We start from the raw sequence: 26,851 nt of genomic DNA, 5'->3' as shown, positions 1-26,851 counted from the left end.
TTTTAATGGCTGTGAACAAAAAAACTATATACTTAGCAACTCTGTCGCTTTGCCAGTAATAGTTCAATGGTATATATACTACTCATTACTACTCATTCTTTTTTTTAAACGAGAAGAAAAAGTCGCAGTAGTAGTGGTAAAAGCTTGTCTATTCCCTATCTGGCATAAAAAATTTTCCGATTGTTTGATGGTTTCGGCTTTTGCGAAACACTGCTAACTGGACTTTTTGTGCAGGTATGGCCAGTGTCCTTGCAGCTTCAGAACTCTAACCGAGTAATCTGGCTACTTCCAAGAGTGAAAGTGCGCGCCCGTCAAGCCTCTACAGTTGTATGCACAGCTTTAGTGAAAGTGACAGTGAAGACCACAGCCAAAGCCACAGCCATAGTTGCCACAGCTAGCAGGACACGTTCTGCCTGATAGTGTGCTCCCACACATATCCCCGCTAACGCCTGCCGACCAGGAGTTTCCGGGTTGCAGCCATGGCCACTGTCAACGTGCCCTCTCTCAGTGTCAAAATTGTAGAAGTTCGACTGTGCGTTGTTGAGAGTTAATGTCCGCAAGTCTGGGCAGTGTGCACTATTTGCTCATTGAAGCACATTTTGCAAGTCTGTGCGTTATAAAGTGCTCGATATTGGCGCATTCTTAAAAAATGATTTGGGTCGAGATGTGAGCCCCCGCAGGGGCGTCTGCGCAAGCAGGCGTTTGGTGTGTTGCGACACCACGTACCCGAGCACACGAGGGTTGGACCCTCCCGCGTCTAACCGTGCGCGGCTTAGCCGTGTCCGGGGAAAGGGGGATCCTGGGGGTTGAGCCGATGCCGGGTGTTCGGACCGTTAACGCGCCTCGGCGGAGGCAACACACCTCTTTCGCCTCTGCTTCACGTAGACGGCACCCCCGGACTGACCCACCCGGGGGAAATCGGTAGTTGCCTTTTCCTGTCTCTCTCTCCCTACAACCTTCGTCTTTTCCTTACTTTCCACCTTTCCTGTCTCCTTCTCATTTCTTTATTACTCCTGACCTTCCTGGCAGCAAGGGTTAACCTTGTGTGAGTAGCCAACCTTGGTTATGTCATATTGGGTTATAGTGGCAACGTACAGCTGGAGTTTGCAGGCCCTGTTTTTCAGGCCCTGCAGCGTCCCCTTGTTGGACTCCATGGTGGGTGGCTGGCGTTGCTGCCGAAAACTACACGTCCACACATGGCTACTTCCTTCCCTCCACTACCTGATCGCCCTCAGAAAAGAGGGCGCACCGATGAAGTCTTCCAATTTTTTGGCCGCCAAAAAGAATCCTTCCCGCGTTTCCATGTCATCCATTCTGCAAAACCAGATAAACCAGGAAGAACTATCTCACCCTCCCTTGTTTCGAAGTCATTGACTGAAGTCTTTGGTCCTGGATATAAGGCGTCGAGGATGGCAAGCGGTGATCTCCTCTTGGAGCTCCGCGATCAAATACAATATGAAAAATTGTCAACACTAGTGTCATTTGGGGAAACCCAAATAATTATAGCCCCACACCGCACGATGAACACCACCCGTGGTGTTGTCTCTGACGATGACTTGATGGAGCTCACTGAGGCTGAACTCTTGGAGGGCTTCAGTGACCAGAATGTTATCAATGTTAAACGAATTAAGATGAGGCGAGATGGAAAAGAGATCAAGACGAAACACCTGATACTCACTTTCGGCTCAAGTGTCCTTCCCGAGTCCATCGTGGCTGGTTATATCAAACTTCGTGTTCGGCCATACGTTCCCAATCCTCTCAGATGCTTTAAGTGCCAACGTTTCGGCCACAGTTCACAGAACTGTCGAGGCCGGCTGACTTGTGCCAAGTGCAGTGACAATGAACATTCCTCCGAAACGTGTCAGAACACTCCACATTGTGTCAACTGTGATGGCGAGCATGCCGCATACTCGCGGTCCTGCCCGTCCTGGAAAAGAGAAAAAGAGATTGTGACAATCAAAGTAAAAGAGAATATCTCATTCAAGGAGGCACGCAGGCGGGTTTCATACCTGCCCAACAAAAGTTTTGCCGATGTGACGCGTCAGGGGGCAGCGGCACAACGGTCTCCGGCGGCTGTCCGTGCCACACCTAGTGAGGCGGCAGTGACACCATCGGCCTCCGCGGCGGCTGCAGCTAACGCTGCTGCGCCAACACAGCAGACGGGGCCATCGACCCCGAAGGTGGGCGCAGCTGAGGCTGCCCCAACCTCCCCGGCCCCTTCCAGCGCTGGCAACAGCCGGCGTAGCCGAATCCCCCAGGGAGCCCCATCGACCTCCGGGCTGGTGGGCGCAGGAGTCTTGCCCTCCAAGGCGGGACTCTCTGTTGTAACTTCTCGCTCGCAAGAGCACTTGTCCGGCGCCTCACAAAAGGCAATGGACACTACACCTGTCCTCAAGGCGCACCAAACGCCTAAGGAGCGGCGAGGCTCCCTCGAACGCTCCAGAAAGGGCAGAACCCCCGTTACAGGGCCTCGAAAGAGCTCTGTAACCTAAGGCATCACCTCCGTTTCCATACACACAGCACTTATTTACTTTCAATATGGATACACAAATTATTCAATGGAACGTTAGAGGTCTTCTTAGGAACCTTGATGACGTGCAAGAGCTTATCCAAAAACACAATCCAAAAGTGCTGTGTCTACAGGAAACACACTTAAAACCACAACGCACGAACTTTCTGCGACCATATGTCAAGTTCCACAAAGATCGCGATGATGCTGTCGTATCATCAGGCGGTGTTGCCATTTTTATTCATAAAAGTATTTCCTGTCAGCGTTTACAGCTACAAACGCCCCTTGAAGCAGTGGCGGTTCGTGCTGTTCTCCTAAACAAACTTATCAGTGTGTGCTCGCTCTACATATCCCCCCATTACAAATTAGCTAAACATGAATTTCAGTCCTTCATAGATGCATTGCCAGAACCTTATATTGTTCTTGGCGATTTCAATGCACACAACTACCTGTGGGGCGACCCTCGTATAGATGCGCGAGGACGACTTGTTGAACAATTCCTTTTCTCTTCTAGTGCGTCCATTCTGAATAAGAAAGAACCCACATATTACTGTGTTGCCAACAAAACCTTTCTTCAATAGATCTCAGTATAGTTTCCCCGTCTATACTGGCCGAACTTGAATGAGAAGTTGCGAGCAATCCTTACGGGAGCGACCACTTCCCCATACTGATAAGAACACCTAAAGAAAACGAATATCTACCACAGACTCCTAAGTGGAAGATTGATACAGCTGACTGGGAGAAATTCCGAACTCTCAGTAGTATTTCATGGGATGACATGTCCTCGTTAGGAATTGATGCTGCTGTGGAATATTTTACAGCCTTCATAATAGATGCCGCAACTAAATATCACAAGTAAATGGATTGGCATGCAAACGGCGTGTCCCGTGGTGGAACGATGATTGTAGGATCGCTCGTAAGAAACAAAACAAAGCGTGGGGGTTGCTACGCGCCTCCCCCACCGCGGAGAATCTTATCAATTTTAAAAAAGTAAAATCCCAAGGCAGGCGAACCCGCTGACAGGCCAGAAGAGAGAGTTGGCAGAAGTTTTTATCCGGTATCAACTCCTATACAGATGAGGCCAAAGCCTGGAACAGGGTTAATAGGATTAGAGGGCGGCAAACATATTCACTCCCTCTGGTAAACACACAGGGCGATACACTGCAAGACCAGGCAGACTCACTTGGGGAGTATTTTGAGAACGTGTCAAGTTCAAGAAATTATTCGAAATCCTTCCTGAAATATAAACAAATAGAAGAATGCAAGCCACTCATCAGAAAATGTCGACAGAATGAGCCTTACAACCGTCCTTTTAGTATTGCCGAATTGAGAGCTGCCTTGAGCGCATGCAAGAGCTCCGCACCAGGATCTGATCGAATCATGTATGAAATGCTTAAAAACTTACACAATGATACACATGTTACACTACTCACACTTTTCAGCACCATCTGGGATGCAGGGTACCTTCCAACCGCATGGAAGGAAGCCATTGTGGTCCCTGTTTTGAAACAAGGCAAAGACCCTTCCTCAGTGGCAAGTTACCGCCCGATAGCCCTCACAAGTTGCATTTGTAAGGTGTTCGGAAAAATGATAAATCGGCGACTCATTCATTTCCTTGAACAGAGCAAAATGCTTGATCCCTATCAGTGCGGCTTCCGAGAAGGGCGCTCCACAACCGATCGTCTCGTACGTGTTGAAGGAAATATCCGGGATGCATTTATACATAAGCAGTTCTTCCTATCGATATTTCTCGATATGGAAAAGGCGTACGATACAACGTGGCGTTACGGTATCTTAAGAGACTTGTTAGAAATGGGCATCCATGGTAATATGCTTAACCTAATACAAAGCTATCTGTCCACTCGTGCCTTCCGGGTAAAAGTCGGCAATGTACTCTCACGTCCTTTTACCCAAGAAACGGGTGTACCCCAGGGTGGCGTACTCAGCTGCACGCTCTTTATCGTGAAGAGGAACACGCTTCGTGCATCTTTACCACCAGCTATTTTCTATTCCGTCTACGTAGACGATATACAAATAGCTTTCAAATCTTGTAACCTCGCAGTCTGCGAGAGACAGGTACAACATGGTTTGAACAAGGTGTCACAGTGGGCAGAGAAAAATGGACTTAAAGTCAATCCTCACAAGAGTCCTTGAGTTCTGTTTACAAGAAAGAGAGGCCTGGTTCCGGATCCTTGCTTAGAACTGTGTGGACAACAGATACCTGTAAACAAAGAACACAAATTTCTAGGTGTTATACTTGACAATAGACTCACTTTCGTCCCACACGTACATTAAACATCTTAAAGAAAGATGTCTGAAAACAATGAACCTAATGAAACTTCTATCGCAGACTACGTGGGGTAGTGACAGGACGTGCCTAATGAATCTCTATAAAAGCCTGATTCGGTCACGATTAGATTATGGTGCCGTGATCTATCATTCAGCCGCCCCGAGCGCGCTAAAGATGCTAGATCCGGTCCACCATCTAGGAATCCGCTTAGCCACGGGTGCTTTCAGAACAAGTACCATTGAAAGTTTATACGTAGAAGCAAATGAGTGGTCACTTCATCTGCAGAGAACATACATCAGTCAAACATATTTTCTGAAAGTGCACTCTAATCCTCAACATCCGTGTTTTAATACCGTTAACGAGATGACATATTCTACACTCTTTCGCAATCGTCCCTCCGTCAGTCAGCCTTTCTCGCTGCGTGTGAGGGAGCTTAGTGAAGAAATGCATGTCCCACTCTTCGAGCTTCGCCTAATGCATCCAGCCAAGCTGCTACCTCCTTGGGAGTGGCAGCTGGTACAATGTGATATATCTTTCCTACAAGTTACAAAGGAAGCCCCAGATATCGAAATCCGAATGCATTTCCTGGAACTCCAGTACAAGTACTCCTGCACGGAGTTCTACACAGACGCATCGAAGTCACACGACGGGGTGTCCTACGCAGCCGTCGGTCCATCCTTCTCGGAATCCGACTTACTGCATCCGGAAACTAGTATATTTACGGCTGAGGCCTACGCACTGTTGTCGGCTGTAAAGTATATAAAGAAATCAAAACTCCAGAAATCAGTTATATATACGGGCTCCCTAAGTGCTGTGAAGGCCTTAATGTCACTTTCTAAGCACAAAAATCCAGTAATCAATGAACTATATTCCGTCCTATGTAAAACGTATATATGTAACCAACATGTCATCATATGCTGGGTGCCGGGTCATAGGGGCATCGAAGGCAATGTTCTGGCGGACCAGATGGCCACATCAATCGCATCGTATTCTATAAATCCTACCGCTGCAGTCCCTGTCACAGATCTGAGGCCCTTCTTGCGCAGAAAACTGCGAAACTACTGGCAACGCTCGTGGGACATGGAAACAAATAATAAACTGCACGTAATAAAGCCACAATTAGGGTTCTGGCCTTCTGCAACAAAATCACGCCGCACAGATGTCCTATTCTGCCGTCTAAGAATAGGACACACATTTGGCACCCACAATTTTTTACTCACTGGAAATGAGCCCGCAACCTGTGGGAGATGCGGGGAGAGGCTGACCGTCCTCCATGTCCTCCTGGAGTGTCGGAAAGCCGAATCTGACAGAAAGAAACATTTTCCGTTAGCATACCGGCAGCATATTCCCCTTCATCCTGTAATGTTACTCGGCCCAGAACCACTCTGACACTAACGCAGTCCTAGACTTCCTGAAAGATGCGGTGTTACGTGTAATTAGCCCTATACGTTCATAGCGTCTCCTCTCTCCAGAGGATGCCGCTGTGATAGCTATTTCGTATAGCACGTGCCTCTCGGCCCTTGCGTTTCAAGGACTCTGGCGAGGTAGTAGTGCTCTTAGACAATTTTAGCATCTCGCATATTTTATATAATGCATCATTCTTTTTTAATGCATTTTAGTGATCATAGTGCATGTCATTAATCATTGCCATAATTTTATTACGTGAAATTTTTATGCAATTTACACAAACTCTTTTAGGCCCCTTTACAGCCACGTCACATTAAATTCACAGAGCCCATCAGACCACGACATATTCATTACCACTAACATGGCGCTCTTTGGCCATACCTGGCCCTTGCGCCATTAAACCTCAAACATCATCATCATGTGAATGAGTAAATAAGTGCAAAAACTTTGGCAAGTTTTTCATCTTCAGTAACATTTAGCATATTTCACACGTCTAGAGCGCAATATTATATCTGCATCCTATTTTCTCGACTGTTTTGTGTCGTATTCATACACTTGCATAGTAAAACCTCGACAATTCGCAATCAGCTAATTCGAAGATGTTGAGCGGTCCCGTCATTTGCATTGCAAATTCAACCGGATAGCTTGAACAGCCCGTGCGGCGGTATCCGGATAATGCGTAGTTTCCGTCCGGAAGCAACGTCGCCGACCGATGTTCCAGACCTTGTGGGGACCGAAACCTAGTCCAAAAGACTCGTTCATCAAAAAAAAAATATTAAGCTTAGAGCGGTTTAAAAAACTATAAATGCCCTGCCTCATACTATGCTTGGAGGCGATCAGACTTGCATGGATTTGTGCAAGAGTGACGTCTCCGTATGCAGTCAAGAGTGTGACCGCGTTGGCGATCTCCGCCAACGGAGTTCGTTAAAGGGACACTAAAGCGAAACAATAAATCAGTTTAGACTAATGGAGCATTGTTTGAGAACCCTGCAGGCAGTCATTTAAAAAAAATAGTTTGATTATTAGATGAGAAAATGAAGGTCCAAGTATCAGTATTTGAATTTCGCGCCGAAACCGCAGCGCCGGTACGTCAGCGTTACGTCAGGGATTCCAAAGTATGTTTTCGCATTTGGGCTGCGTTGGCTGAATAAAGGTTCCCGAAACTTGCCATGTTTAATATTTGGTTCTTTTAGAACACAATGTAGTCAATCTGTACCGCTATATATAATTAGTAGGCCCTAGAAAATGCCACCAAAATCCAAGACGTCACAGCCCCAGGCGCGGGAACTCAAGTAGGCGTCGCCACCCGTATTTCTCTTTTGCGCTTTTTCTGGCTTACCAAACGTCTTATCGTTGTAAGAGTGGTGTTTTTAGTGTTGTATAACGGTAATTTACTGATGCAGAAGAAATCATTTTTCACTTTAGTGTCCCTTTAAGAAGATCGAAGGAACGAGCTACGCACGACTTGGCTCTCGCGAACGCACAGGAGGTGGCACACACCACACAAATGCAAAGCCGCACAAACACCCACAAAGGTGCAACAACGTCTCCGAGACACACCTGCTTAGTGGAACACCATGTGCGAAATAGCAACCAAAATTGCTGACCGAAAAAAAAAATAAACAGTGCCTCCCCCTGTGCAGGGCAGCAGGAGCGTTTTGTCGGCCAAGGAAGAGCGGGCATGGCCTCCGAGACGGGAGAATGGCGCTCGCCATAGAGTTTTTCACTATAACGTGTAATATAGTAAGAATAGTGTAATAATAATGGCGTAATATAGTGAGTGAGTGTAATATAGCGGGAAACTCTATGGCGCTCGCCATAGAAATTTTATGACGCTCGCTCCGTATTTTTGATAGCGCGCGCGTCCGAATCATGGAGGCTACAAACCAGTCCACTAAAAGCCAAGCGAACGAAAAATCCAACATGGCGGTCCTCATGAACGCATAGCCTTGCTCGGTACGAGCGATCTAGTCCGGTAAATGGAGCTTTAAGGCCTAAATTCCTCCGATAAATTGGTCGCGGAAATGCATTAGCCTAATGGGAGCCCTTACTGTGTGTTTATGAAGTCCCGAATAGCCACCAAGCCCGTATTTTTGGAGTCCAGCACCTGCGCGCCTTCGCGTGTGACACCGAAAACGTTCGTGTGTCAAGAGGCAGTTACCGATTCCGTTTACATCGTCCGCAGCTTTGTTGAGTGCAGCGGTGATGTTTTTTTTATGGTACGTGTTGTGAGGAAAAAACATGGCACTTCATGGAGATCAACTACCGTGCCAAGGAATCCCGCATCAATTGTTACTTCAATTAATCTTTCTCAGACATGGAAAATAAAGGTGATTTGTTTTTGCCCAAGTTCTTGCTTGCTTTATTTTGCTTCATTTCGGTTAATTTGAAAATCCGCTTAATTCGAGGAATTTTCGTGGTGCCGCGGCCTTCTAGTTATCGAGGTTTTACTGTACATACAGAATACTTGCTTACATACATGCCTGCAAGCACGTACACATGCACACGCGCATTTTGTAGAATGTGTTTGGCTTTGCCACAAGCCCTTTACCTCACCCATATGTATGGGCCGGTCATTGTTATGGGTGACACAAGATATCAGTGCAAGGGATTGCAGCTTGAATTTAGTATGAAGCCATGTAGTGTAATCCTCCTTGAACGGGTATTTGCTTAATGTACCTTGGAAGTTCTTTTCTCTGCAGAATGAATGTGTTTTTTATAAGTTTTAGTACTGTTCAGGTGTTTTTGCTATGCGGACCTCCAGATTTGATTTGTCGTTTTGCAGCCTTATTGGAGAAGAATGCGAGATACATGTGTATGTTGTGTGATTTGTCAATGCATAATGGGTGTCGCCAGGTTTGTAGTGTAAAAGCGAGGATTGTACTGCTTCAGAAGCTAGCATTTTTAACATTATTTTAGCAAACATGCTTAGTGTACTGTTGTTGTGTTAAGGTACCACAACTGTGTGGCTTGTATGCTGTGCTGCTTGTTACAAACATCATGTGCTTCCTTCCAGGCTCTGTTGTGAAGCCTTGAAGTGGCATCAGAAAGGGTCCTTTCTAGTTTTTTATCGCATACAGTGACTGTACTGTCTTTTAGTGCTTATTAGCTATTTTGTAGCTGTAGGTTTTGAGTGGGCATACTCTTGCAGTGAAACTACAAGGTTCTGTGTGCACATTTACTAAGTACCATCTAGGTTGCAGTCAGGGAAGAATCTTGGTGTGAGATATGTATGTCATTAAGCAGGTTGCCAAAGGACAAGTGCCTGTGCATTCTAAACGAAGGGTGTGTTATGGTGCTCCATAATTTGAGGTCATTTAGAAGAACATCATGTTGATGTTTGATTAAGCTGTTTGATATTAGCTGCATCATTTCTTGAGCACATTTTACCGCATATGAACAATTTCTTGAACATTGTTTTAAATCAGTCCAACATTAAATCTACAAAGAAAAATAAGTACTGATTCAAAGTGCGTTTATTTCTTGATTCATATTTGCATTTACATTGCTTGTAATGGCCTTAAGGCAAGCAAATTGTTATTGTGCTTTTGTCATGGTGGTCGCTGTTTTAAGAAAAAAAAAGTTAAACTGCTATTTGGGGGCAGGAGCACGATTGGCTAAAGCAGTGTAACCAGATGATATTGGTTTATTAGAAAAAAAAAACAATCGCAAAGAAGTGGCAAGGCTTCTTCAAAAATATCACATTACATGCAGAATATTTTCTCTGAAGAAAGTATTAAAAATCTGATCTTGACTGAATAAGAAATGTACAATATACACTAACCTTTACATGCTTTTACAGTGAGCCAAAGTTGGTTAGAATAATAAAAGAAAAGAGCCAGAATCCGATTGTTAGCATTGACTAAAATGCTTCTGTTCAGTAATGTATCTGGGCAGCAACATTTCTGCTGCACTTCTCATTTCTAAAAAAAAGTATTAGGGTCACGTATGAATGTTCCAGTCCGGGCCTCGCAAAATATTGCCATGTGATAAGAGTTTTACATGTACGATTAAGTGTCCAGCTTATGCATTCAGATGTCTCAAGAGCCAACAAGCTAGAAATTTGTGCTAATTGACTGGAGAACTTGGCAACCTATTCATTGGAAGTGACAAACCTGAATGAGGCTATATCAAATCGAATTGTTTAGCCTGGTCACATACATATTTTCATTGTGCCCCACATGATGTTACGTATACACAATATTTCCAAATCTGCTGATCTGTACGTATACAATATCTGTGGCGTTCCTGAATATGACAATGGTGTTGAGATTATCTGATTTCTATGGTTTACATTGAGTGCCTTGTTTACATTCGCTTTAACCACCACAATCTAAACTGACATTGAGTATTTTGGGCATGTGCAATGGCAACTTCATACTGGCATGTTTGGGCTGTTAAGACAGCTAGGATGTAACAGTTGATGACTTGCCTTGGTTAACTAGCAAAGATTTCATAATGGCAGAGCAGTCATAAGGGGAGTATCAGGACAGCTTCTCTTGCCCATGTCATTCCATCAGGCATATTTATACCTTCCATGCTGTTGTCAGAAAAAAAAGCAGCTTGTAACACTTACGCATGTTTGTTACCTGCTGCTTGCAATTTTGTTATGGTTGTGTTCAGTAGACCTCATTGACCTACCTAAATATCTCTAATTCAAAACGTGAAAGTGCTAGTCTACCCTTATGTTTGAACATTAATACTCTCTGTGCTAACATATTCGGCATTTCAACATGTACATTTCATAACATGTTAGGCCTACAAATATGTCCTATTGGCTATGTTCTTTCCCAACCTAGTGGCAACAACAATATATATTTTTGGATGTGCCGTGGTTAGCAAAATGAAGAATAACGCCAACCTGATGCAATGTTTACAGAGCATCTTTCAGTGAGCACTCTATAGAAGTTTTATGAGGCCTCTGTATAGGCCATACGTGCTGTCAATCCTGCATTACAACAGCTCAAATTCACTTTGCTCTTCTGCAATTTTTGACAAATGATAAAGTCGAGGAAGCCAGTTTGATGAAATAGGTTTGACATGAGTGAATAATTGGTTATAAATAAATGTATGAGATCAGGTTGTGTTGGGAAGTGTAGCCCTGTGTCTCTAGTTTGAACACACTTATTGATACAAAGGGTAAACATATTTGTGGCGGTGCTGTTTGCATTCATGCTGGCTTTAACAGCGATCTCTGTGTTGTTACAGATGCGTCGATGTCTCCTACAGCGCGTTCAAGATTACGCGGGCTTTGGACATTACCAGAAATTTATCGCACTAGCTTCTTAAAGAGTATCCCTCTGTTTGCCTTGTTAAATGCACTGCAGTTTGCTTATATTTGTTTTAATACTGTGATGGTGACGTGACTGTGTTTACTCACTTCTGCTTCTGCTTGATTAGTTTGCAACTAGTGAAATTGCAAATCTGCTTGTTGCTTTGTGTATTGGAGTAGTAGGAAAAAGAACAGGTTTATTGCAGTGACTAAGTTGTAATCAATAGATAAAGAAGAAAGGCACTGCAATGTACTGGTAGAGAATGTAGTTTCATCAAATCAACACATGGGACATAATTGTGCCTTTTAAAAGATCTGTTCAACAGAATGCATGTGATTGTGGCAGGGCCGCCGAGAGGAACTAATTTGTAGATAGTTTACCTTGAACACTCGACAGCACCATTTTGCTTTCACTGCACTAAGGAAAAAAGTTCTTATGCAGTAAGATTACAATGCCACTAACAAAGAAGCACTCCTTTCCTTAATGCACAGAAATGTGATTGTATTATTCTCCATCATGAAACGTGGTTCCACTCCTATTTCTATTAATATTATTTTTCCTATGTCTTTCTATGTTCATTCATGGTCACTTCTTTTACATTCCTTCATATGTCTATTACATGAGTTAGGGATTATGTTATGCCGCATAGTATAAATACTCTGATCCCAGAAAGCATGCAGTGCTTAGTTAAATAGATGAGTGCAGTGGGCAGTATTAAATAAGCAAAGTACTTTGATGGTTTAGACAAATCAAATGGCTTGCCAAATCTGGCTCCTATGTATAGCCAGTTTGGAGGTTGTATGCATTCAGGATAGTGGGTTATGTATGGTAAGGTAGTTAGTTATTCATGTGGATATGTGTGTCAGAAAGACTGATTGGTGAACAAGTAATCTTCAGCACTCTGTAGTTGCACCTTACTTTCATTGAAACGCAGGAAAAACAATAATGGAAAATGTTTACAGCACTCTAACAGAAACAAACAATCCTTTTCTTAATTCTTGGAAATGTGCTTGCATTCTCCTTCATCAGCAAATTTGGTGCCATTCTAACCTCTGTAACTGCTGTGTTTACTCTCTTTCCTTTCCTTTCATATGTGCTTCATTTCCTTTCATATGAATTTATTTCATTCACATTTTATTCATAATTCATTTCATATGCTTCATGTCGAATATCAGTTGATGCTTTTATTGTGCAGCATTGTATAAATTCTTTGCCAGAGAAACATGTAATAAGTTTAATAGATAAGTAAGCTTATCTCAATGGGTGAGTTTGTAATGCAGTGTTACATAAACAAGGTAATTTGACTATTAGGGCATAATACCATAATTGCATGCGAAATTTACCCTTTGTGTATTGTCAGCAGGGGTTTGTATGTAGCATTCAGGATAGTGTTTTTGTATAGAGAGACAGAAACTTGTGTGGGACATGTACTGCGTCCGTGTGGTGTTGCCATCGCAGTAAAGTGTTGGTGGGCTAGTTGAAGGCTATGACATATTTTGCCTACTAGTGTTAATTATTTTCATTTGTCAGGTGTGGTGCATACTTTCTGCATCACCTTCATCTGCTCGCTGTGAATTTGCAGGTTTGTCGCCTGTGGGAGCCCAGGAGCAGTACAAGTTGCTCGTGTCAATGCGTGGCAGGCTGCATTCCTGCCGGCTGTGTCACTATGTGACTGAGTACAAGTCGCACATGGGGAAACACCTGCGCACACACACGGGAGAGCGCCCCTACAAGTGCCATATTTGCCCGAGCACATTCACTCAGAGTGGCCATCTGAATGAGCATGTACGCAGCCACATAGGCGAGCGCCCCTTCAAGTGTCACCTTTGCCCGTGCAGATTCATTCAAAGGGGTGCCATGACACGACATGTGCGAAGTCACACAAGTGAGCGTCCCTTTTCATGCATGCACTGTGGTGCATCCTTTTCGCGGAAGTACAGGCTCTCCAGCCACATGTCCTGTCACAGAGGGACGAAGTCATAAAGGTCAGGGGCTTGCAGTTGCTTTTGTAAATTAAGTGATTGATTAATTTTCTTATAGCATTATGTCATTTTTAAACGGCATTGAGTAGTTTCTGGCTCCTTCAACCTCAGAGATTTTTGTAAGATTACCCTGAGAGAAGTTGCCACTATTGTTTATGAGAATTTCTTAAAAACTGCCGTGATGACTTCACAGCTATGTCACTAATTTCGAAGGCTTGGCTTACCTTGCACGTGGATTGGCCTTAACGTGTTCGTGATTGTTGAAATAGGTTTCTTGAAATTACACAGTGTGAGAAGTTAGGAAAGAAAACATAAACATACAGTTGAGACCAGAGCACAGTAGTAGGTATGAAATTTCTTGTCTTTACTACAAGTTTATCCATACATGGGTGGTACAGTTCATATTTGACCTGATTGTGCAACCTAGGTTGAAGTGCTTATGCGATTTTTCTTATTAACACAGTAAAACTATCATGTTACACAATGGCCTAGTACAACTAAACCATTGTGGCTGCTGTAATCTTCTCAACCTGTTCACAAGCTGAAATGCATAGCTTAAGCAGAGCTTGTTCTAAAGCATAATACACCCAGTGTCAGAGTTGCAGTTTAGGATAAGTAAGACCTGAAAGGACTAGTTGACATTTGTACACCATGGTAAAGACATGAGCAAGTGGGCACCAGAACTCTTCAAAAGTCATAGGTGATGTTGAGTGATGTCATGTGTGGAGACCAGGTAGAGATAACTGCTGGTACGTGGGTTTGAGAAGGAGCAGTAGGCCTTGCCTCCGGCCGGAATCACCTGCTGAGATATCCTGATATGCGGACTGCCGAACAAGTGTTGTGCAGGTTACTAGTGTTAGGTTGTTTGCATGAACGGATAATAGTATCATGTTTCTCGCAGGTTTACTGAAATATACACAAAGGTTATGTAAAAGTAACATGTCATAGCTAGCGGGGTTACTGTGGGCATTCCACAGTATTGGGAGATGCACACAGCACTGGGCAGCCACTAACATCATTCGAAATGTTGTCTGTTTTCCCATTTTCTTCACATCAATTACGACATTACCGCACCAAGGAAAGAAGTTTCATAAAACATTCAGCTTTTTTTTGTGCACATTCCGTGGTACTTAGCTGATATTAGGTGCTGACTATTTCTCAGGCGGCTTTGCAAGAAAACACTCCTACTGGATTGTGATTCCGACCTGTCATTGCTGAGAAAAAAAAGAAAGAAAGAAAATTGAGACCTCAGGACCCAACACTCCTGTGCAATCCACGCTAGAGCACTGCACAGGCCTAATTTTTTGGCCCCAGCATACCATTACAAGCCAGAGACTGGCCTTAGCCTGGGCTCCCAGTGGGAACTTGGTGTACTCTTTAAAAATTGGATTGCTTAGGTTATGTATTCAAATACATTAAAATAAAACTGCAATGACAATAAAACATAGCAAAACACATTTTCTGACAGAGCAAGTGTACAGCTTACATGAAAAGGTTGATAATTCGATATTTGTTTTTTATGCTTACATATGGATTTTTAAACTTCGTAATTAATTTTTTATATTTAACAATTACCGGCAATTTTTGTAAGAAAATTCTATGCCATACATGATAATTGTTCTTGCTGCAGTCACTGTGATTGAAATTTGCCTTTTAAATGCGACAGATTTCATTCAAATTGGTTCAGTAGTTTTCTCATAAAAGCATCCACACATTTTACATCGTTTGAGTAGCTAAGGCTGATACATAAGTGCACTGGTGTTTCTAAGTACCGAGGTGAATCGAAAGTCTCAGGGTGTGCTTTTTTATTGGATTTTATTTAGTCCTGAGTCATGGCATACGTCAGTGTAGGAATTTCGAATTCTTTAAGGTTGTACACCATGTGGTGGTGAAGAAAGGAAAATGATCATGCGGGTAATATATGGGTATGCACTCCTGGAGAGCCACATGGCCTGTCGCATAGCGACTGACAAACCTTGGGTTTCACTGACAGAACCGTCAACCAGTAGTATTATTTACACCGCACGCCAGCAATTCATTCCCCGTTGTTATTAATCACAGGTTGTACTTATGCAGGTCGGTATAAATAACGCAAATATATAATGTCAGTACACTTTTTTTGAGATGTCACACAGTGCCGGCGATATCTTAATTTCTTCACTAATTCTTGCTCAATTAATCTTCAAGCTTCATTTATTGTTTCATTTTGACTTACAGGAACTTGCAATGAAACAGAAAATGTATGGAAAATTATGGTTAACCCGAGTGCCTGTTTGCAGGATCATAGTCAATCACTTAAGAAGCGTAGAGTGGAGATGCTGCTATTGCAAAAATACTAACTCTTATTTTCTTTCTTACAGGCCATGATGTACTTGTGATCTTCGAAATAGCCACTTGCATAGCGCAGGTAGCCTACACATGGACAATCATGGAAATTCTAGAATGCACATGTGTGTGCAAGTGCAGTCTGTTATGGGCCATTTGTCCTGTGACTTGTCTGCATCATCATTAGCTACTGTATTGAACCTGTGCATGATGAGACATTGGGCAGTGAGCTGTCCTCTTGTTTTCCTTTTTTTTCCTCCTCTTCAATCAAGCGAGCGTGTCTGCTGCACCTTTCAGGATACTGTTGCCACCCTACATTTTATTTCTGTTTGCCTCTGTGTGTGTTTATAGCTATTTTAATTTTATAATAATAATGGCAGAGTTAGATCACTGAAAGTTGTTATTGAAACAGTTGATGACCAGGCGCTCTATTTATCTAATCTGCTAAGAAGTACTGTTAAAAACACATTATTCTCTACTAGCTTTCTGCTGTGAAATAAAGCCAAGAAAGTTGTTCAAATGTGTTGTGTATTTTAGTGAAGCACCGGTGTTGGTCCTATACTTGTCGAAACCAAAGATCTTTGAATCAAGGTCCATTTTTGCCGTACATGTCCTAAGAATAACCCAATTTTCTTGCTTTGTAGTTATGCATGAATAAAATGATGTTGCATGGCTGGGTGACAGAATTTGACATGATGGTTGGATGACAAACGCACGTTTGCCAATGCAAATGTCCATTTTTCTTGCCATTCCACACACGGGTTCTACAGGCTATAGCTTTAGAAGGCCCCTTATGGCTCTCGATGCATCACTCGCCTGCAGCTTCGTCCAAGGTGGCGACAACTGCGTTGTCTGCTACGACGTCCTCCATGTCAGTCCCCACTCCTCGCGAGGCAGTGCATAGCTGACGCCTGTGTATGAGAGCCTTTTCAAAGAAGCATACTCTCTGCAGCAAGAAAATGCACGTAAAGTCGGTATTAAAGCTTAAGTGTTAGCACTCTATATAAGTCACCGTGTAGAGAACCACAGCACAGGTTAAAAAAGGCTGCCCCCTTTTACACATTTGACAGCAAATCAAATCCCCGCAGCACCAAGTGGGTTCAATTGCTAGCTATTTCGCAATTTCACAGAATTTTATGAGAGCAGTATACCTTTCTATATAATATGCAGAATTGGCATTCTCACAGCCCAGCGCCTCCCACCTTTTTCAGTTTTTCCCAGAGCAGTGTTTGAACGTATGTGGCTCAGTCACCACAAGTGCCATCACAAATAGCGTAAGAAGCCAACAAACACTGACACCAAGGACAACATAGGGGAAATTACTTGTGCTTAATAAATGAAATAAAGAAACGATAAATTAATGGAAATTAAAGTGGATGAAAAAACAACTTGCCGCAAGTGGGAACCGAACTCACAACCTTCGCACATTGCGTGCGATGCTCTACCACGACCGCGATGCTCTCCCGCGAAATGCGAAGTTTGTGGGTTCGGTTCCCACCTTGCGGCAAGTTGTTTTTTCATCCACTTTAATTTCCATTAGTTTATCGTTTATTTATTTCATTTATTAAGCACAAGTAATTTCCCCTATGTTCTCCTTGGTGTCAGTGCTTGTTGGCTTGTTATGATATGACTAATAAAAATCGGGCCCCTCGGTTAACGCTTTTTCTTCTCGTTTATTACATAACGAAGGTCTCGAATCCGGGAACATTGATGCCTTCAGATAGCATGTGTGGGTTTATTGACCAGTTGCCTTCACCCAAAAACATCACGTTCTCGTGACGCCTGCGGCAAAAAGGACGTTCCACGTCCACCGCCAAGGTCTGTGAGTGGTGGCGCTGGCTAACACTCCCAAGGTTCTACTAGGCACATATATAACCAAGAAAGTGGATGGGGAAACGGCGCCGCTGTAGCTCAATTGGTAGAGCATCGCATGCGAAATGCGAAGGTTCTGGGTTCGGTTCCCTCCTGCGGCAAGTTATTTTTTCATCCACTTTAATTTCCTATAATTTATCGTTTCTTTATTTCATTTATTAAGCACAAGTAATTTCCGCTATATTGTCCTTGGTGTCAGTGTTTGTTGGCTTGTTATGATATGACTGATAAAAATCGGGACCCTCGGTTAACCCCCTTTCTTCTCGTTTACCACAAATAGCAGTGTTTTAACCTTATTCATGCTCTTAAGAGATGACAGAGGTTTACGGGGGCACACAAGGCCGGAATGCCCATTCAAGACGGCCTGGATAGCCAATCTCCTGCCCCTTCACTACTTAGTCATGATCTCATTCAGCATTTAAACGATATACAGCATATGGTCAAAGTGCATGCAGGCGTGCCCCCTCTCTGAGCAATAGAGACTATAAAGGATGATCGCCTTGACACTTTTTGATGCTGTCAGCATCATCCATGCGTCTGTTTTCTTTTTATTCTTTTCCTAGGTAAAAAAAAACCGTCTGCATAGGATGCATGCATGAGCGATAGCAAACTCTAGTTATTTGATTGAGTTGGACATGGACTGAATGTTAATTTACTGGCAACTTAGCTAGCCAATGCCCAGTTACATAAAAAAAATGAAAAGTTGATAGGGTAACATGAAGAGGTACCTAGTCGCTGCGTTTTTTATTTACCCAAACCAAGATTATCATGTGACTAAGCTTTGCAATAAGTACAGGGATCTCGCATCCAAAAGGGTTTACTTTGTGGTTTTGTATTTGCCTTTCTTAATTATTAACTGCTGAAAAAGGACGCGACAATAAAATGAAGGGCAGGCTCATATAGCAGGACTTAAGTAGGTAAGGATATTGTGTCATACAATCTGTCACATATCAATTCAAGCATGCAGTAGCTTGTAGCCAGGGAATGAACGTCCATTGTGTCTGTACAAATTGCACTGACAAACTTCAATACCTTCAAATAAAGGAACAGAATGTTTGCATAATAGACATTGGTTCATTAGCACCAAGTGCCGACCAGCACAAGAAAAGGGAATGTTTGTTGCCGTTTTTTATTTTCATGACCAACGGATGGTTTCTTGGGTGGAGCTTTGTGACGATCTCACGATATGTTCTGTGTAAATCTGCGATGTGGACGGGTTCTGTTATCGTCCAGTCACTGCATAAGTAGCCAAATGAATTCAGATAGCCCTATGAGCACTGGGAAACTGAACACAAAAATTGCAGTTAAGAAGCCACAGGCACTCAGCCTCTGTGCTGAACATAAAATTGTCCCGAGAAAAAAAGATGTTTAGTGGCGATTCAGGTACACATTCACATTTACCGTACAAATCCAGAGATCACAAATTATCTTTCAGTCGTTCTTGTATTGCTTACAGTTCTACAAACATTATTGCAGCATTTTCTGTGGAGTGAAATAATCTTACAAATTGCAGCTAATTTATTTACTCTGTTAACATGTATAAGCCCCCAGGGTCTCCTGTACTCTTGCATGCATGTTACAATAGCATGGCTGTGCACAATCACCTCTTTCCATTCTTCTGAAATGAAGGTGTTGTATATTTGTTACCAAAAGGTGCTTGAAAGCATAACTGTTTATCATTATTTAAGCGTCTGAAAAGTGAGGGTGGATGTTCAGCTTTGCTGGTAAGGATACCGGCATTTCATAGGTTGTACCCACCATTATATTTTTAATCAGGGAATGATAGTATTATACGGTCAAGCCATACTATTAGTATGAATGAGTTGTTGCTTCGCTGAGGAGTCTCCTTGCCGCCTTCCCCATTTTGTAAATATTTATACATGTTGAAGTTAACTCCACAGCTTGTGCTGTAACATAACAAATAAACCAGATAACATACCCTCATACTGCATCGCAGACATGTCTCTCTAGGTATTATAGGCTGGCCACACACGGCATATATTTGAAAGTCAGCTGAACAGGGTGCAAGTTCATGCATATGAAATAAATCTCTTCCACTGAGAGGCTGTATATCTATCTGCGATATAATGATCAGTTGACAACACATATGGCAGAAGAACAGAAAACAAAAGGCAACACAGTGAAGTTTCTTCTGAATAGCTGCTTTCTACCACTATTATATGCAGCAAAGAGAGGCATCAGAAAGCACACATATGGCTTGGGTGCATCTTTGTGCATTGTATAAGAAGTAGAGGCGGGCAGATAAAATTTTTTTCAATGCGAATTGAATAAAAATAGTATGTATCAATTTGTCATATGATGACGTGCGTACTTCCAGTAGCAATATTTATTTCCTTTTAATTAGGCACCACAGTTTAACTCACCATTGCAAAAAGAGAGCTAACTATCGGGGAGAAAGGATAAGTTTTGAATGAAACACTACTAATTGTAAAAAAGAACTACATGAATAGTCTATCAACAACATTAGAGACTGGTTGCAGATGAGCTTTCCAAATGCTGAGACGTAGTCACTAGTGCTAACAAGACTTAACGGTAAAAAAAAGTTTGGACAGGACAGAGCACTAGGCTTCAACTGACAGGCTTTGTTCAGAAAAAAAAAACATACACGAAACGACCGTATGCTCAAATAAATGCGCAGATGGACGCGTCAACGAATGTGCCACGGAGGAGAAAACCACATGCGCAACGAAGCCTATAGGCGCCGACAGCATGCCATTACAAAGTATTGATCAGGTTCTTCTCAAGATACAACTCTTAATCAGTGAGTACCAGGGATAGAGCGCTTACACATTTATCAGCATCTTTTGAAATGCAATATGCCTCAAATATTTCCCTAACTGCCTGGCGAACCGTCTGAGCACTGGCGTGTTATGAAGACACGGGGAGTATTTGCGTGTGCATCTACGGCAGTGGTCAGCCAAGTGGCCAGCGCCTGCCCGAGCGTTTACAGCATTCCGGTGCTCCCTAAGCCGGCCATTTAGGCTCTGCCTGTTTGTCCAATACAGCACTTTCCACAGGGAAGTGGAATCTTGTACACCACTCCCACGCTGCAGTCAACAAAGCGGATGACATGGTCTTTAGTGCATGTACCTTGACTCCCCGCGTTGTTTACCTGCAGCCTGTACATTCTTGCGAGCTTGAGTGGCTCTGAAAAAACAACACCCACACCGCACTTGTTCGCCACCTTTTTTAGGCGGTGGGACACCTCGTGTATGTATGGCACGGCCACAGGCCGCCCCTTGGGACGTGCGTTATTGCAGCGAGCGGCTACCGGGTGAGCTTTTGCATCTTTAATGAGGCTCTCAGTGACTGACACCGAAGTGTCATCGGCATACCCGGCCCTACGTAAATGGCTAACTTGTTGCTGAACGCCGCGGGAAACCTGGCGCACACAGTATTTAACCAGAGCAGCTTTCAGGCAGTTAGTAGCTATACCTCTTCTAACTAATTTAGAGTTGGCCGAACGGTTGTCAAGCGAGGGCTTCTTGCTCCTACGGGAGTAGATCCAACAAATGCGACTATCATTTATAGTGATATAGATATCTAGGAATTGTAGGCGATCATCTACTGGTAACATTGTGCGAACTTAAGACCTACTCCGCACGTTTCAAAAACACCCAGAACATTTTTAACAGCATGACCACCCCCCTCAGGCTTCACACCTTTCAGCACAAGAAAGTCGACATCCCTAAAACTCTTAGCTACAAAAGTATTGTCAAGTAATGATAATATATAATTGTCAACAACAGATAAAAGCAAATAACTTAGAGACGCTGTGTGCGATCCGATGCAGACACCATATTTATGGACAAAAGTGTCCTGCTCAAAAACAACAAATGTATAAGAGACCTAAAATCTTAGCATCTCAACGAAATTGTCAACATAAATCCCAGTGGCATTTTGAAAGTCAACTGGACCAGTCTCTTCGATATGCTCCCTGACAAAAATTAAAAGCTCAGCCTGGGGGAGGGAGTAAAATGTAAAATGTAAAATGGGGAGGGAGTCAATGGAGAACGCGAACAACGATTCTCTGGTGTTTTCATGTGCCGAAAAGTAGTTAACCAGTTCATTAGAGTTGCGCAGCACGAACGGGCCATTGACATGCAACCTTTCAAGGTGTTTCTGAAGAAATTTGGACATTTCCCCTTGCCAAGACTCTCTTTCAGTTACAATTGCTCTGAGATGGACGTCTACTTTTGCGTCTTAGCGGAAAAGAACATTGTCAGAGTGTCTCTCTTCGTGGCTGGCGTACGCTTCCTGAGGCCCTCAAGATGCAAATCGTGGCATAGTGTCAGGGCCCTCTTCATGACCCTCGGCGCGACCTTAACCGAGTGAACAAAGTTCTTACTGAAAGCAGCGCGTGCCTTTTCAAGAAAACAATTCTGCGACAAGACAACGAAACCCCCCTTTTTATCAGGGTCCAACAAGGACAGGTTATTATCCTTTAAATTTAACGGACGGTTTAATTGTTAGTACGACCCCCGGGGGGAACGCAATCAACACCTTCCTAAATACACCTACTTTGCTCCTCAGGGTTAGAACGACTGGCTATTTTTCTAACGAGACCTAGAAAAGCGACAGGCGTTTCATTTGGTTCGTTACAAAATTTTGGGCCATATTATAGCAGATCATCAACCTTGCTAGGCACATCGCAACCACTAGCAATACCGTTAAACTTTAATTGAACGATGGAGCTGCACATGTCAAAACCATAATCGGAATGAGGCACGCCGTAGTGGTGGACTCCGGATTAATTTTGACACTCTAGCGTTTGTTAACGTGTACCTGAATGTAAGTGCACGAGCGCGTTTTTGTATTTCGCACCAGTCGAAATGCGGCTGTCTCGGTCGGGATCGAATCTGCGACCTCGAGCAATGCCACAGCCACAAAGCTACCGCGGCGGGCACAAAAGTATTCATTTGACGTACGACCGCTTCCGTACAGTGACGCGTCTAGACCATACGGTGCTTTTTGTACCTGCAAGCCCTGCATCAATGGTCAAATTTGCGTGATGTTTATTTTTCAGACACAGCAGAAACGTACCGTACCGTACTTTCAGTTTGCCCGCAACCGCTGTCGCCTTTTCTTGCTTTCCGCGTCACCTTTTCTGTAAAGACGGCATGGACAATAGCGAACCACGGGCTGCGTTGAGGCTCGGCCTGCATTTTGACCGGCGAAGCACGAGCACCGTAAAAGTAAGCACGTGACGAGGTGTTTTTGTTGGCCGAGATCCTGAGAAATGTGATGCCCGACGCTGCCGTAACAGGCGAAGCGCTCAATTCTTACACGGGTGTCATACGCGCGGAGCACTTTCAATCGCGATTGAGCTCGATCGGTATGGGATTTCTCGATCGTGATTGCCCATTCTGCGCAAGTGAAGAGTAAACTTTCCTCAAACCAAACAACGAAGGTTTCCAGCGAAGGTGATTCTAGCAGCAGTGTATACGTTCTGGCTCAATGAAGCGATACGCTCTCGTGCGCGTATCGTGCGGCTGCTCGCCCTACACGTGGTCACACGTACGGACTCGGAGACGCGTATGATTACGTGTACGCTTTGGCGAGACGCGCATCCCGTGCTTCGTTTGGTCGCGCGTTCGGGCTCCGACTACCGGTAAAATGAACAGGAAGAGTATACCTATAGCACTTCGCAGGCTGATTATGCTGGTACTATAGTCGCGAATTTTGTTAGCTTATAACTGAAGGCCAATACAAGAGATAGACACTGCGAACCACAGAACACACGAGTAAGGGAGATCTACAAAGTACCGGCAAAGTTGCCTTTCGGCAACTCTGGTGAAATTATGTGCCCCCAGCTAGCCTACAAGTATGAATTGCTGGCGATATTTTTTGGTGATTCTGCCAGCAGCTAGCATGACGGAAACTGAAGAAGGTGAAGTGGCTAAGAACGCGTGAGACGAGGGTTCGTGCCAGCGCCATCTTACCAGTTCCTCTGCGGAGGCAGAGGGACTAGCTATAGCGTTAGCCATCACGACGAGACCGCACTGGGAGGGCGTCATGGTTCTGACGGACTCTCAGACGGCATGCAGAAATTTTTTCAGGGCCAATGCTTCCAGGGCCGCACATCGCATTCTGATCGGGGCGCACCAGCTCCCGTCATAGATACAAGTCATGTGGACTCCGGGGCATGAGTCCTTACGCGGAACTCAGCGGGCACACGCCTACGTCCGAGTGCATGCACACGGGGAGCCGCGAGAGGGTCACGCCGAGCAGTTCCACCCCGAGCCCATGCTATTAACCTACACGCACTTCCTACAACACTATCGCCTTTCACAAAGAGCACCGGCTCATAATGCTCTGACGCTAGAGGAAGCCGTAATATGACAAAAACTCCAAACAAACAAATAGCCTCACTTGAGTTTCTACCACCCCGTTCACCCTGCGCTGTATTCCTATAAATGCCCGCACTGCGATTAATGCACAACGCTTTACCACATGGTAGGGGCTTGCGCAAGCACACCACAGCTCACACCCATAACGCACCCAACCACACGGCAACGGGAGGCAGCGCTGCCCAGCTCAGACTCGACGGGCCAGCTCAACCTGGTCAACCGAGCGAGAAGGGCAGCCAAGGCCGCTGGACTTGGCTGCCCTTCTCTCTCTTTCTCTCTTCTCAGTTAGATTAGTAAACCGCATATGACGGGAGCCAGTCTGTGTTTTCAGCAAAATTTTTGTTGCCGGGAAAAGAGTGTCGTCCCACACTGACGATGGGTCATCTGCTACGCAGCAGAGGCGTAATTCAGCCGCTGCTACAAAGACTGATCCCGTCCGCCACCGAAACTCTACAAGTCGAGCATCTCTCGATTCACTCTCCGACCTGCAAGTGATTTTGGATGGCCCGAAGGACAAGGACGTCCGGCGCCCGCAGTGCTCAACGAGAAGTGTGCCCCCCTCACGAACGACGGTGACGACCATGAGACGGAAGCCACCGTAGCACCGCAGTACCACGACAAGATCCGCAACACCATGAGCCGGGTCCGCTTCCTTTTGAATTCTGCTGCAACGGCCCGGAGACAGCGCCACCCGGAACGTTGTGTCTCCACTCGAGCAAGTTCCCGAGCACCATGATCGAATACAACGAGTTGCCCTACCCGAAGTGCACACATGCCCAAGGAACTTCACAGGTCCTGGCTCATACTTTTTGCCACTTAATTCACGTACAGGTTGTGTTCATTGCTGATCTCGTTGACCTAGCTGCTTTTTGGCAATACCAAACTTACGACTTAGTACTCAGCGTGAAGTATAATGCTTTCAACCTATCGTGCTAGATCCACTCTCTTCATCACGAGGCTGTACAATTTGATCTGACTTCTCCGTGCAGTGACCGTACAGTGTTCACCCAGTACAAATTTAGATGTGACGAGTCCATCGCCGCATGTGCGAGCCATGCAAAGTTGAAAGCTAAGGGAAATAATTAATCAGTAGAACTGCTTCCGCCTCCAGCTTTTTCCCACTTTCTTTAGTCTATTTAAACACCTCATCATTTACCGTAGTTGCTGTCATGTCCTGCGGCAAATTTTCGCTGTCAGAGGACCTGAATAGTTGATGTATAACAGCGTAAGTGAAAGACAGCATAACAATTTGAAACTCTGTTACAGTGGTGTTGTCCTAACATCTTGAGTTACCAGCATGGCCGATTTTCTAGGAAACCGCAGTAGTATAGTCAGAAAAAGGGCAGATTTAGAAAAATGTCATTTATGAAAGCTCCAACACAGAGGTCCTGTAGAAAAAAGAGCTCAGCGCCTGAACCTTGACACAAGTTCCTTGCACGTCATTTGTCCTTATTGAACCTTGCTGCAAGGACATATTCCAGCAGGCAGGCCTGGCAGTGTTGGTCTCAGCTAGTTTGTTAGCTTTCTGTCGCATTTTTCTTCACTGCTTTATCTTATGTGTACAATGGCACAGGCTTTCTTAGGAGCTCCCACGCACGTGCACACCTTTACAGATCCTCTATGTAAAAAAAAAAACATTTGAAAGTTTTTATCTGCTTGAAAACGTAGGCACCTGCTTCAAATGTTACAAACATCGCCAAATGAACAAATGAAGCAGATTCTCAGGAATGGAACCACCTTCCCGGCGCAGTTGTCGCAATCAAGGACAACTCAAAGTTTCGTTCGGCCTTATCAGACATCATTACTCCCGGATGCACTTAACTAATCACATTTGTTGTTTATTGCTGCTTCGTTTATTTACTTGTGTATGTTTTTTTTACCCACTCCCCTCTGTAATACTTCGGTCTTGAGGGTACAATAAAATAAAATAAAAAAAAATGATGTTGACCAAACACAAGATATCTGTGTACAACACTGACGTTTTCCCGATGCTTTCGGTCTTTAATGGTTTTCTAGAAAAAAGAAGCATATATGCTTTCTAAAATGTTCAAATCGCCATAAAAAGCTAGAACACTACAGCTCATAAGTACACCGTATGCTACATGTATTTTAATTCTGCTATCAGTGACCTTAATTGATTAATTGAATATTCTACCTATGCCAGGCGGAAAGTCTTGCATAAGGCAACCCAGGCCAGCGGTCTCCCATTTTGCCGCATGCGTGCGCATTCGTTCGCATGCGATGTATATTCTTGTTACGCATTCCCATAGCCTCCTCGCCAGTGCATATATGTAATATTATAGATGTAATGCGTAGCGTTTGGTGTATGTCCCGTGCGCTGCGAATGCCCGCTGAGAGCATTCAGCTGCAATGCGATGCGAGTTAATGCCCACTGGCACAGCAACATGCACAGAAAAAGAAAGCACACGGTCAAAAGCTACTGCCTAAAACTGTCATAGGATACAACAGCCAAAAAACGTCCCGCGGAAATCCCACAAATGTCAAATATCCGAGAGCTGCATCTAATAGACGTCTCATAGATGCTAGAAAAAGAAAAAAAGGAAAGTACCGATTTGAGCGTCCGATGAACGTCCCTTAGATGTTTGAGAGAGAAAAGTAGAGTTTTTAACTTTAGAGGGACACCCCAGTGTTCGAGAGCGACGTCTGCGAAACATCCACTCAAGCGCCTTCATTTTTTTGAAAGCACTAAGCTGTTATTTGCCGGCCTCCAAGGAAAATTGGTGCGCTGTTAGTAAGTACGTCACGTAATCACGGTGATGCTAATTATCTCGCATTTCTGCTAAACGTCGTCACTTTGACGT

At 44.1% G+C, this 26,851-nt stretch overlaps 1 protein-coding gene across 3 annotated transcripts; it reads left to right on the top strand.

Moving 5' to 3' along the window:
- The first annotated feature begins 8,111 nt into the window (after positions 1 to 8,111).
- On the top strand, positions 8,112 to 16,463 carry LOC142557114 (uncharacterized). 3 transcript variants are annotated; one of them, XM_075668727.1, is made up of 4 exons: positions 8,112 to 8,536; positions 11,415 to 11,498; positions 13,062 to 13,364; positions 15,822 to 16,463. In XM_075668727.1, exons 1-4 carry the CDS (start codon positions 8,524 to 8,526, stop codon positions 15,971 to 15,973), a joined length of 552 nt encoding a protein of 183 aa, XP_075524842.1. In that variant the 5' UTR covers positions 8,112 to 8,523; the 3' UTR covers positions 15,974 to 16,463. The 3 variants fall into 3 exon arrangements, with proteins under 3 accessions (XP_075524842.1, XP_075524843.1, XP_075524844.1); XM_075668728.1 differs by having other exon boundaries at positions 8,113 to 8,536; positions 13,062 to 13,464; positions 15,822 to 15,958; XM_075668729.1 differs by lacking the exon at positions 11,415 to 11,498 and having other exon boundaries at positions 8,113 to 8,536.
- Positions 16,464 to 26,851: the final 10,388 nt, after the last annotated feature.

Source organism: Dermacentor variabilis, chromosome 9 (genome assembly GCF_050947875.1).
Source record: "Dermacentor variabilis isolate Ectoservices chromosome 9, ASM5094787v1, whole genome shotgun sequence".
NCBI classification, from domain to species: Eukaryota; Metazoa; Arthropoda; class Arachnida; order Ixodida; family Ixodidae; genus Dermacentor; species Dermacentor variabilis.
The sequence above is the reverse complement of the archived record's forward strand: the minus strand, read 5'-3'. Positions and strand labels throughout refer to the sequence as shown.